We start from the raw sequence: 13,589 nt of genomic DNA on the forward strand, positions 1-13,589 counted from the left end.
GTAGATTCATGACTGAAAGAGTAAGCAGTTCCCAGCTATGATAGCAAAGGGGTCACATATTAACTTTCTAATTGTGCCAGACCTGGTTAGTCCTTGGCTGGGGACCATTAAAGAGATACCGGAGTTACAAGTTAGACTGGAAAGTCTTTAAAACATCCCAGAATAATACAATGGCACACTACTTCCACATTGTCTGCAAGAAAACTACATGGATATATCCAGAAAGTCCCCAGGAGTTGAGCTGGGCCTGAAGGAGATGTCACCTGTTACACATTTTATGCTGGGTATTATGGTCTATGTGCCATCTCTTCAAGAACAATGGATGTGAACACTTTTAAGAGTGGCTGGTGTGGGTCTTCCGGGCTGTGTGGCCGTGTTCTTGAAGTTTTGTTTCCTAACGTTAGGAAACAAAACTTCAAGAACACGGCCACACAGCCCGGAAGACCCACACCAGCCATCGTATGCCGGCCGTGAAAGCCTTCGACAATACACTTTTAAGAGTCTTTTCAAAGGATTAACCTCAACATATAGAGATCTAGCAAGCCACAGGTGAAATGTGTTTTAAGTAGCCCCATTTGAAAAACGTGCATCCATATTCACTGCTTATAATTCTGCAGGTTCATGTGAAAATAAGCATTCAGACATATGCATGCTACCCAAGGAAAGTGTCCTCTTTCTTCTCAGCAGTGATTTGATGCAAAGCTGAACAACCTAAACTTTTAGAGATTCACTCAGTGCAATGTTGCACTCAGGTCAAGCCCTCCTCCATTTTCCTTCTACCAAGGGGTCTATCTGTCTCTCTAAGCACGGAAACAGGTTTGGCAGATACTGTACCAAGGAGCAATTATTTAAACAATTACACCTCTTCTTTTTGTGTGTTTTCCTGGCTGACTTCCACTGCACATTGTTCCTAATATTAGTCGGGGCCAGAAATATTGGCTCATTCTTCATGGAATTCTTTCACTTCATTGGCCTGTGACCAAATGGTTTTCCTTCAAGCATAGTTAGACTCACTAATATTCTCATCCAAATTCTGCAGGTGATACTTCCTTTGTCACAGCCTGACAGGACAAAGTGATTATGTCTGCACATTATTCTAATATCACCTAAAATAAACTTCATGCAGACATGGCTTCAAGACCTCCAAGCAGACTTCTTGGATTTTCAGCCTGGATGAAGAGATCTGGGCAATTATCTCCCAGCCCTTCAGTTGAGCCCCCAAACCTGCTACTTTAAAACCACCTGCAGGACCAAAGGTGGCCCTGTTCCAAAGGTGGCCACCCTTCTGGAGACTACTGGACTTCGCTTCCTATAATCTCTCAGCCAGCACGGTTTTTGGCCACGCTGGCCTGGCTTGGAGCTGCTGTGGGGAGTGGGGGTGAGGTCCCGCTAATTAGAGGGCGCCAGCTTGGAGAAGACCTTGGGGTCAGCAACCCAGCTGGGCTTCAGGCGAGGTGTGAGAGGCCTCTTCCACCTGTAATCCTTTAAGCTGGGGCGAGGGTGCTTTCCTCTTATCTCCGCCCAGCCCGTGCCACCTCTGTGCCGGGTGCGCGGGCAACTCACCAGCTTCATCTTCCTCCTCTTTCTCCGCCCCCCCCACCTTCAGCAGCAGCAGCAGCAGCAGCCTTGGGCTCCTATGGCAACCAGCCTGCGCGTGCCGCTGGGCTGGGCGCGGCCGGCAGAAGCAGCAGGAGCGGCGGCCGAGGGCGCGGCATGAGACCGTCGAACGGGGAACCCCTGGAGCCCAAGGAGGGGGGCTCGGGGAGCCGGATCTACGGCGAGAGCAATGAAGGGGGGCAACCCTGTGAGTGGGGGCGCGCGCGCCTCGCCCGGCGGAGCGAGACTTTCCCTTCCGCGCTGCTTTTATCCCCGGAACGGAGAAGACCTCCGGGTTCCTTTGGGGGGTGGGGGGTGGGATTCAGCTCCGGCAACTAGAAGTTGGAGGGCCACCCAGGCTGGCTGGATACCAGACGGCTTCTCTCTATGGGTGATTTGTCCAACGCCTCTGGAAGGCACCCGTGAGGGAGAGCTGTGGGGAGGAGAAAACTCCCAGACCCGTTGGCAGAATGAAGGAATTGATGCCCCCGCGGTGGGGGGCCTGCATCCCATCCTGCTGTTGCTCAGTTGCATCCTTGCACCCAGCACAGCTTTGCCAATGATTGGAGGACACTTCCCTGTTTCTTTAAAAGAGGACTGGTGGTGACCTCATGAACATTTCCATGTTGTTGTCTTGGCAGCAGTGCAGAAGTGGCTTGGCCGTTCGTTGCCTTCTGCCTGGGTGTTTTTTTTTTCAACTTCCCAACCAAGTCCACAGCCCTCAGATTTCCAAGTATTAAGCAGATCTGAGATCAGCCTTCTTGAGATCAGCCAAGGTTACCAAGGAATTATTAACTATATGTTTACGAGGGCCTCATTACCACTGAAGTGAACAGGGCTGCTTTGTTCTGTCTAAAGTTCATCCCTCACCTGGTGCCCTCCAGCTACGGGAATTGAAGCCCAGGACCGCTGGACAGCACCAGGTTTGAGAAGGTTGTCCAAATCTAATACCCAATCCCATTCTGCTCTGTATTGGCCAGACCTGACCTACCCATTATGGTATGGTTTTCCAGGTGCCACCTAACGATTCAGAGAAACTAAAACAGATGCAGAGAAGGACAGCAAGAGCGATCTGGGGACTGGAAGATGAATCCAGTCAAGGCAGTGGGAAATAAGACCTGTGAGGAAAACTGAAGGAAGTGGTTATGTTTAGCCTTGAAAAAAGACAACTGAGAGCAGACCTGTGATCCCTTTTCAAGTACCTAAAGGGTACAAAAGAAAGCCAAGACTTGTTCATTATCTTCTCAGAGTACAGAGCACAAGAGCATCTGCAGCAAGCAGAGATTTCCTGCCAAAATGTCCATTATTACATGATGATGCAAGCTTCACTCCTTGCATACAGCTATGTAACATAAGTACAAAAGGGGCGCTGTCAGCGTCACGACATCATGGGGCACACTGCATCATTCCCCCCTCCTCCCATGGCAGGACATAAAATAAAAATCTTAAATTACAGAGAAGAACATTCCAGCTGGATATTTGAAAAATCTGTTTATCAGGAAGAACATTTGACAGTGGAACCAGTGACTCAGAGGGCTCCTTTTCACTGGCTCTGCTTGAGCAAGGCCAGAGAAACATTTGTCCAAAATGCTTTAATTTGGATTCCTGCATGGAACAGAAGTTGGATTCAGTGATTTAAATGTCCTGTTCCAACTTGGTTGCCTTGTGCAAGTATTAGTTTCCCTCCTACAACAACTTGCTCATAAACATTTCTTCTATTTAGTTAAGATGTCACCCTGGAGGACTTGTTTCATTTCCTTATGCTTCTCTAGGATTGTGTCTCAATCCACAATATGGTCTGCTATCAGTTTCTGTTGCTACAGATATTACTGCCTATGTGGAGTCTTTTGTCTCTTGTTGGCAACGTCTGAACACTTATCTCTCAAGATACCCAGATTTGGCCCAAGTTGCTGATCTATAATTTAGGTGAAGGTGGCAGTACAGCACCAACATTGGCTGATCATGTGAAAGTTAACAGTAAGGTGGGAGGAAAAAGAAGGGCTGAAAATATCACCAAATAATTACTGCATCACCTTCATGTCCTCTGAGGCTGTTGGTGTTGGAAAAAATAACATAAAAGATGTGTAGCTACTAGCTGCAAAAAGGTTGTCCATCTACAACACCAGAAATGGGTAGATAACAACAAAAACTAAAGATAGAGGAGATTTCCCAAGTGCTATGACAAAGACATTTACTCCTATTTTTGTGTATGTGTATACATTTGTGTGGTAAAGAACCTTTTTCAGGACTCTTTTCCTTTCAAAATACATCTCAAAATAGCATACAAGTAGTCCTCGACTTACGACTACAATTGGAACGAGAACTTTGGTTGCTAAGTGATGCAGTTGTTAAGTGAGTCATGTCCAATGTTATGACCTTTTTTGCCATGGTTGTTAAGTGAATCCAGCTTCCCCCATTGACGTTGCTTATTGGAAGCCCGCTGGGAAGGCTGCAAATGGCGATCACATGACCCCAGGACATTGCAACTGTCATAAATACATGCTGGTTGCTAAGTGCCTGGATTTTGATCACATGACTGCAGGGATGCTGTGATGATCATAAGTGTGACAACTGGTCAAAAGTCACTTTTTTCAGCACCGTTGTAACTTCAGTCATTAAACGAATGGTCGTAAGTCAAGGACTACCTGTGTACAAAATGGAAACTAATATAACTTTATACCACCCAATGTCTGATCATTCAAACTCCTGAGTTATATTGATTGCCTTTTGTATAGAAAGTTATTGAGGTTTTGAGGTTTATTTGGAAGAAGAATAAACTATGAAGTGGAATTTTTCTGAAACATATTCTCAATCTCTCATAGCACAATCACAGCCAGTTTGGTGTAGTGGTTAGGGCACCAGGCTAGAAACTGGGAGACCGTGAATTCTAGTCCTTCCTTAAACATGAAGTCAGCTGAGGGACCTTGGGTCAGTCACCATCTCTTAGCCCTAGGAAAAAGGCAAGGGCAAACTACTTAAAAACATCTTGCTGAGAAAACTGCAGGGACATGTCCAGACAGTTGCCAGGAGTCAACACGGACTCAAAGGTGCACACACACAGTAGCAGAGACAACCTTGAAAGATTCATGATGAGTCCCACTAGCTAGAATTTATTGTTAAGGAGTTATTACACAACATCTTAGAAACTGAATAAGCCCAAGTTGTAGCACTTATTTATTAGTGAATTGTAAAGGTCTCTGTGAGCCATTTGAACCACTTTTTCCCAGAATGCAGAACTGAAGAGCTAACCACTCTTTTCTATACAAGACTGACCTAAAATACCCATCTGTTGTTAACGACGTATATGAGATATTCCTGTTTCTTTCCCAGTCCCAAAATCAGTCTCAGAGACCTCTCTTCCACAGATAATAGGTCTGATAATAAGTCTGATAATAATTGCTGTGCCTCAGTAATAGAAACTTCTGCTTATCTTTTTTCCATTTCCTGCTCTAGATGCACAAACTCTGCTTTTATAAATTCCTCAAAGAAGAAATAAAGCATGATTATTATTCATGTCACTTTTCTTAAATATGATGGGTTATCAAGATTATTAGAATATTTATAAAATATTATAATTGTTTGATTTAATATTTAACTTTATATAACTAGATGAAGGAAGGCATACAATCTGAGAATTCCTCATTTCATCCATTTAAATGGTTTTTTCTAAAACAGGGAAAAAGTTTGTATATGTTGAGCCACCAAGGAGAGTTAAGGAAGTACTTGAGGAAGAGCTGTATTTCCAGAGGGATGAGTGCAGAATCAGACACCCTTCAGAAGGTAAGTTTTGCAAAACAAGATAAATGGGGAAAATTCAAACTCTGAAGTGCTTATAATGGAAAGATTCCATTTGTATACTGACCTGCCTTAGTGATTTTCAGCAGTCTGCAAAAATACAACACTGAGTAAAATATCTACTCAAAACACTGGTACAAAAAATAGCAACAGCAAAAATAACCACAGGGGACTGAGTACTGTTAACTCCTCAAAGCCCTCTGGAACAATTCCATTTTAAATCATTTCTGAAAACCCAGTACAGATGGGGCAAATCTCACTTCTAAGGGGAGGTACTAGAACAGAAGGTATTGTGAATATCAAAAAAGTTCAACTTTAAATATAGTTCTGCTTCAGGGAATATATAAAATCACACGGAAAGTAGATTTGTTATTGCATTTGTATAATCTCTTCTCTTGGGGTTGAAACTGGTGTATGTGGTATTAATTAATCTAAAACAAGACATAGTAAATTAACTTTGACTTGATCCCTATGAGGCTTTTATACACAAGTGCCATGCTTCACCCACAGTCCAACTGTTGCCTTCTGTTGGTACCTGCCCCCCCCCCCATGTTCTCCCACTGCTTCTTCCAAACTCTTTTTCATCTGTTAAGGAGAAGAAACAGAAAAGTAACATAAAGTCTTGGTTGACCAATGGATATACAATAGGCAGTCCTTCAGATTCCCTACCCACAATTCCCAAAGGTCCCAGTAAACATGACTGATAGTGAGAGATGCATGGAGTTATAATTTGGCAAAATCTGGAAGGTCATATTGTTCAGCTCAACTTGTCACACTACCATCCATTTCAATTGCCAGTAATTTCCAACACATCTTAAATCCAACATGCTATCCTCCAGGTTCATCTTCACCATTCATGCGTCCCAAATGCCTTTAGCATGAATCTGAAGCTCACAGCCAACATCTTCACCTAATACTTGCTCAGCCTGAGTTGGCCAATAGCTGAGCTCAGAATCCAGCCAAACAGCATTCTCTCTGTTTTAAACATGACAGTCTGTCCATTGTGAAAGCCCATAAACATAGGATGATCTCTCAAGTTTAATTCATAACTAAAATAAAGAAGAGGAAAAGATAAACTAGTTTTGACAGAGTAGTGAGGAAGTCGTTTTTAGGACTTCATAATCCTTTGCAGAATGTTACTACTCTTGGCTGCTGACAGTGTGTTATTGATGGAATTAAGTCCAGTGGTGGAGGGGAAAAATCATAGGCTGGTATAGCTCTGTTTGGAAATACTGTGAGCTAAGGAATTCTGGATTACACTTCCATGGATCACTTCCTACCCTTGAGAAATAGATTATAACTTTATAGATCCTGAATGAGGTATTTCAGCTTTTCCTTTTTGCCCACAGTGATCCAATAAGCTTCACAGCAATCCATTTGTTTGGGGATGAGGTTCCCTGTGTGTACTTAGCACTCCAACCACTCCAATTAGAATCGTGCAGCACTAAGGATTCAACAAGGAAAAGGTGCTTTGGAACACATGTAGGCATGAATAAAATACTTCTTGGAAGCTGTTTAAAGTAAATATATCTATTCTCATGGACAAAATAGGAAGAGGAGTTAACACTAATATCCCAAACTTCAATAGAATTTAGATTACATCTCTATTTTTTTTTAAATAGTATTTTGGACTTATTGGATTCCATTGCACCTTTGTTGAAAAGGTTTGAGTAAATCATCATGTTGGAGATGCAGTGAGACTAATGCTTCATTTAAACATATATTTGTACAGTATCCTATGATTGTTCCTTTTGGGGAAGAAATTATTGTATGTATTACATGTATTATTAACTCAACTGTGACACAAGGTTTAATATTCTCAAATGTTCATATTCTTTTCAATTATATCCCTGTTGCATTAAAATTGACATCTGGGCAAAGTATGCAGATTCTCCATTTTCTACTTTGAGCTAAAAGACATTCTTCAGCTGCTCTATTGGTTTCACAAAAGAATAGGGAGACCCACAGAAGATATACAGCCAATCATTTATTAGATTGGTTTTTTTGTTGATGGTGATTAGCCATCCAGAGTTCACAGGTAAGATGGGAAGCCATATAAAGTTTCTTAAATAGACAAAATCTCTTTTTCACACTCTGAAGAAATCTTCTAAAACCTACCAGCCAGGCTGATCATGATAATGATCTAGCTATGTGAGTCCACAGTTTTTAGGGAAAGGTTGCCAATCATGATTCATCTTCCAAAGGAGCCCTTAAGAAACTTCGAAGGAACGCAGGAGTTTCCCACATTTAAGCTGTATGGAACTTCCTTTGTACATGCTATTATCTTTGCATAATACTATTAGAACAAGACATAGGAGACTAAATGTTTACATTTTTGTTGATCACAAGTCTTAAAATGGGAAGGATTTCTTGCATATAAGGTTACGTATGTCAACAAGAGGATGACACTTCTGTTTTGTTATCCCTGTTAAAACTGCTGAGATTGTTACAGGTAGTCCTCATTTAGCAACTGCCTCATTTAGTGACTGTTCACAGTTACGACAGTGATGACAAAGTAACTTTACATCCAATCCTTGCATTTACAACCTTCACAGGTCTGTAAAGCAAAGGAAAGCTGAAGTAAGATCATAAAATCCTGTTGTTTCACTTAGCAACCACTTCACTTAAAGACTAGGTCTCAATTGTGGTCGCTAAACAAGGACTACCTATAATTGTAATACAATCCAATTACAATAATGCTCTTCTGTATATTATGAACAGTGGCTCTGGAAAGAATTTGGAGCTTGAAAAGAAATTTCCCCGTGGGAGGCTTCAACCCAGCATCACAGAATCAAAGCTGCTTCCTTTCCCAACCTTATTACTCCAGGCATGCTGTCATAAGAAGTAAGAATGTAGTATCTCCTTTCTTTTCCCCACCCCACCACCAAAAGCATGCATCTAAAACAGTAGACTGATATAGCGATCTCTAACATTCACTAAATTCATTGCCGGCATTCATTTATTGTACTATAAATAGAAGAGAGCTACCCTCTCTGAACTGCAAAAATTGAAATAGCTACCAAATGGCAGCCAAGAGATAGGGGAAAAAAATCTACTTCTCTGTAGCTCATGAAAGCTTATGTGTTTTTAAAAAAATTGTTAATCTAAAAAGGTGCTCTAAGATTGCTTCTGATTTTTGGCTACTATAGACTAACATGTCTTTCTCCCTGCAATGTCTACCCCTAATAGTTATCTGCAATTTTTAAACACAAATGCAGGATTCAGAAGTTCAAGGTACCATAGATGTTTTTGCAACTGACGGTAGATTCACAATGATTTTTTTTAAGTTAGATCTCCAATCTATATTCACAACAGGGTTTCACCTTATATTCATCAGTTCAGTGGGCTATAGTTGTTTTACTAATTTGAATAATTCTGAATAATTTTTCAAGGTAGATTAGGCTGGAACAGAAAGGCTGTTTGATCCAAGCTTCCCAGCTACATCACTCTGATTCTTCTGAATGCCTTCAAAATAGAAGACGTAAAGCAGGCCTCAGATTCATGGCTAGTTTTAGATTGTCCCATGTGGCTTGGGGATCCATTTCCTTTTGAACCTTTAGGTCAGGGTGGGCATCTTTCTAGTTCCTGGTTACTAGAAGCTAGTCCATGTGTGAACTCTGTTAATGGAAGATTGCTCTAGCACACAGAAAGACTCTGCTATAAGATGTGAGGCCGATCTGGTTGCAACATCTGTCACCCCACTGAGCTCCAGCGTTGATTCAGTTGATCTGGCTAGCTAGATGGGTGTCCCCTTCCTCTCTCACCACTCCATCTGCATCTCTCCCTCAATGGAAGAGGGCAACCATCCCAGTTAGAAGTGTACCGTTCTTCGGTCAAGAGTATAGCTGCATCCGACTGCCAAAAGTTCCAATTTCAAGGCCCATTCTTAGGAGAATCTAAGGTAGCTTCCAAGACCTTTGAGGATTTGGGGGCCACAGCCCTGTGTCCATATTCATATAAGCATAATACATCCTCAATATCAAGCCACAGAATTTCATCCCAGAAATCTTAGTCTCTGAAGAGAGTAATCAAAATCATCTTGGGGACTTAGTACAGACCAGGCAGATGAGCATCAATTCAGTTGCTTCTGAGTAAAGTCAACACGTTTGGCATAAATGCTTTGTAATGTCTTGCATTTCTTGAAACTGTTGTGTTTATTACTTTCATATCTGGGTGTTCCTTCAACAAAATCAAGGTAGTTTTTATGGCCATTCTTTCCTTCTTATTTAATTCTTATAATAATTCTGCAAGATAGATTATACTGAGAGGGAGTGATCCATTCAGTGACCTTCATGGCTGAGCTGGGATATGAACTCTGCTCTTCCCACTTTTAATTGGACAATTTAACCCACATACCTGGGAACAAAACTTGCTGCAACTTAGTTGGAAGTATTTATGTTTAGGGTTGCTCAGTTCTTCATTGTATCATGTTTTAAAATGAGTTTTCAGTTTGGAGAATTCCACATTGCACAATCACGTTTAGATTTCTCTGATTCGTGAAGGCAACAACTTCATTTTTTGTTTACCAAAAGTTTTATGTACCTATAAAAAATTCAAGTTGTTTGGGCCCTAATTACTTATACTCCAATGAGATTCTGTCCTTAATGGAAAAGAATGGTTGAGAAGGAATGTTCATGACAATTTAAGTAATTTCCACCTTCCATTTAAGAATAATTACTTGATTCATTCCACTCATGATGAAATAATACATTATTTATGTGTTTAAAACAAGGCACAGGGGCAGTTTTGTGGTTGCAGCTGCTCCACAAATATAATACTTATGACTCTCTATTTTGATACTTTCTCCTTTCTAGGATAGTCATTCTGAAAAATTCAATCTCCTTTGATGGAATTCACAGAAGAAAAGCAAATATATGGCTGTCACATTTATCTGAACATAGACAACTATATGTTAGAATGTATAAAGTAGCTTATAAAATAAACTCTGAAGCTATGCACCTGCCAGTCAGCGTATCTAAGTTGATCATCTATGACTTAGCTCACCACTAAGCAATTCACTACTTCAGAACAAAAAGGTCCTTCAGAACAAAATGAGTAATTTTTAAGTCATTTTTGAAGATTGCAACCTATTTGTAAGATCCTCAAAAGTTCTTATAGCACGGTGGCAGCTTGAGCAAATGGAAAACAGGCAAATCTGTCCTTACCTTTGACCTTGATTACTCATTGTCCTATATCTCCTTTGTATGATCATATCTTGCCCTCACTCAAGGCCAGTTTAGATGTGAGAACAACTTTTTCAAACACTATTGATTAGCTGCTTTTTCAAACACGATTAATTGCTTAAGTTATAGTTGGTATAGGGGAGAGAAGAGAAGGAATTGTTCAGAGCTATGGAGATGGGACAAAGGGAGGTTCACTTTTTCTCCACCCTTTTTCAAGCTCAGTCCTCCAAGCTATTTGAGGTAAAAGGTTTCTGAGGTAGTAGTAATCAGCAGTAAGTGATTGGAAGTTAGCATCTATTCCTTAACATCATGGTCTCCACTGGATATCCAAGTCTGTCTCCCTGCCATTCAAGAATTGGTTTACTTCTACCTTATCAGCCATTACAGCAAAATGAGAATTACCTCTTTTTCTATATGTGAGTTTTTGGATCCACTTTAAGAGGAATATTTAATTCCATGTCAGTCTGAGAATGGACAGTGGACTTTTTCCATTCACAAGTTTCCCCTTGCTGGTGAGAAACTTCAGTAATGTTCCAAAAATACTTAAGGCATGATATTAGAGGAGTGTTTTATTGCACCATCACCTTTTCTTAGAAATGAAACTTCCTTCACTCTTTTTCCACCATTTCTTCCATCTTTTCTGTCTGTAGAGAAAATCTACTAAGGTGGAAAAGATGTCACTGCTAGCGAAATGCCATTTCATTGCTAGGAACTTGGAAGTTCTTATCTTATCATGCTGGCAAGAGAAATGGTGAACATGTGGACGCCATTAAGATGAGTAGAGCTCCCAACTGACAAGCTATAGAAGGTTTCAGTTCTGATTGCCATTTTATTGTTTGAGATACATTGTTTTGAACTGGTTGATTATGGTTTTTCTTTGTTTGCCTTTTGTATGATGTCCAAGATGCAGTTCTCTTCTGCACGGTGTTCTTTCTTATATAAGCACATTCCATTTGGAGTATTTTAAACTTCTTTTAATATATATTACTTTTTAAAAAACAAATTTTTAAATGATTTGTTTTTATTTTGGGTTCCATACAAAATTATGCAATGGGGCCCACTCCTTCAAAAGATTGCTGACCCCTGGAAGAGGGTTAATATTCTGGTGCACTGCTCTAGAAAGTATTCTTGCATTTCTAATGTAAGTTCAGAATGACAGAACCTTCATGGTTCTTGCTTCCTTCTTCCACTGGGGAGAGAGCAATCCCAAGAGTCTCTTTATCAGTGAAAAAAGACTGCTTCCATGTGATGTTTTGAAGTAAAATTAATGACATTGGGAGACCCAGTTTCCCCACTGGGAGACTGCTCAAGTTTGGCCCTGAATTGTGCATTGCTAGAAGTCCATTTTCTCATAGAATCCTTATTTTTTCTTAAATCCCAATGATAAAAGGAGAAAACAGACCTTCTAGAAACTTGTACATGCCAAACCCCCCCTCCCGCTTCAGAAAGCCACCCAGTTTTGTAAGCTAATCTAGTATCGGGAGGACTAAATAAGCATTTCAAACCAGATCTCTCAAGTTTCCTCTCGCTTCAGTCCTTCCCAGGGATGAAAATCTTTCTTGCCGCCCTTATAAATATGAGACGGTGTGTCCCAAGTGACAGATCTGGGGCTAACATTAAGGCGGGGAAGGATCAAAAGTTCAGTGGTGGAACCTCCCTTGCAGAAGAGGACAAGTTAAATCCCTGCCATACCTAGAAAAAGAACATGAAAAATAACAGTCTAGAGATGCATGTAACCATATTTACTCAAAGGGCAGCGCCTTTCCATTTAAAACAACCCCTCTCAACAAAAGACAGTTGGGGAAAAAATCTATTTTTATTATTGTATTTACAAATTTGTGATAGCTGTCCCTTTTTAAAGTAAATTCATTTGGGGGAATGCAACTAGTCTTCCTTTTGGGTAAACATAGCAGCAAAATCAACTGTGGTTTTTAAAAATAGATTTCCTATTTGTGTTACCACACAGAAAAGACCAAAATCTCTCTTCCGTCTATCCCAGTTTGAGTTTCAGTTAATTCTGTTCATTTGAATATATTTTATACCCGTTACTACTGGTATTTTTATGGCTTCAATTCACTTATATTTTATTTATTCATAACATTTATCTCACATCTGTGTTGTTTTTAACAATCCAAGAGTAGGAATGCTTATTGTATTTATTGTTATCTTTATAAATTAAGTTTATAATTTTTATGTGGTTTTTTTAGACTTTTTTATCCTGCAGTTATTATTTTTCTAAATAACTCAAGGTGGTGAACATACCTAATACTTCTTCCTCATCCTATGTTCCCCACAACAACCCTGTGAGGTGAGTTGGGCTGAGAGAGAGTGACTGGTCCAAAGTCACCCAGCCGGCTTTCATGCCTAAGGTGGGACTAGAACGCACAGTCTCCTGCTTTCTAGCCTGGTGCCTTCACCACCGGACCAAACAGGCTTTTTTTTTTAATTTTGATTTTTTAAAATTATTTTGATGTGTCTTGAAATATAATAATTTAGAAGCTGTTTTGTGGGTGGTGAGACAATTATCCTAAAAGGGTAAGCAGATATAGACAGAGAGATATAAATGAATGAATGAATGAATGAACAAACGAACAAACAAATAAATAAATAAATAAATAAATAACTCATCCTTTATTTCTTTATGACTACTTTATATGTGGAAATCTCACCGTGCATTCTTTGGTCCTCATATTACAACAAAAGAGATTTTATTTCCATCTTATAGTTTGCTACAGGATTTGCTAATAATTCATGCTTATAAATGGAAGGTTGGATTTCGCAACAACAATTGCTAAGAAGTCAACAAGATGTTCCACTGAAACTCAAAAGTTTGTGGCAAACATTGAAACATGTCAAAATACAAACATTTGTTATTTCTGCAATATATTTGTACACTATATTGGTTTCTATTGTTAGAAATCTTGAAGCAGGGTACAATCAGTGAATATAAACAGTAGATTAAAACAGTATTAAAATGGCACATTCAACCTGATCCAAAGAGATCCAAATTGCTTT

The 13,589-nt window shown here is 40.1% G+C and overlaps 1 protein-coding gene across 1 annotated transcript; it reads left to right on the top strand.

Moving 5' to 3' along the window:
* Positions 1-1,664: 1,664 nt before the first annotated feature.
* CUNH11orf97 (chromosome unknown C11orf97 homolog) lies at positions 1,665-13,289 on the top strand. The gene is made up of 4 exons (XM_088140584.1): positions 1,665-1,804; positions 5,272-5,376; positions 8,113-8,235; positions 10,206-13,289. The coding sequence occupies exons 1-4, from the start codon at positions 1,714-1,716 to the stop codon at positions 10,208-10,210; spliced, it is 324 nt and encodes a 107-aa protein (XP_087996710.1). The 5' UTR covers positions 1,665-1,713; the 3' UTR covers positions 10,211-13,289.
* The last annotated feature ends 300 nt before the right edge of the window (positions 13,290-13,589 follow it).

Source organism: Python bivittatus, unplaced genomic scaffold (assembly GCF_059951505.1).
Source record: "Python bivittatus isolate LINGU-HERP-01145 unplaced genomic scaffold, Pbiv_v1 ctg000340_np1212, whole genome shotgun sequence".
NCBI lineage: Eukaryota > Metazoa > Chordata > Lepidosauria > Squamata > Pythonidae > Python > Python bivittatus.

Bases quoted from the DNA above. Each gene is read 5' to 3' on its own strand.
- CUNH11orf97 (XM_088140584.1), top strand. From the start codon at position 1,714: ATGAGACCGTCGAACGGGGAACCCCTGGAGCCCAAGGAGGGGGGCTCG. The intron at 1,805-5,271 runs GTGAGTGGGGGC...TTTCTAAAACAG, and splicing joins CAATGAAGGGGGGCAACCCT to GGAAAAAGTTTGTATATGTT. The intron at 5,377-8,112 runs GTAAGTTTTGCA...TATTATGAACAG, and splicing joins AATCAGACACCCTTCAGAAG to TGGCTCTGGAAAGAATTTGG.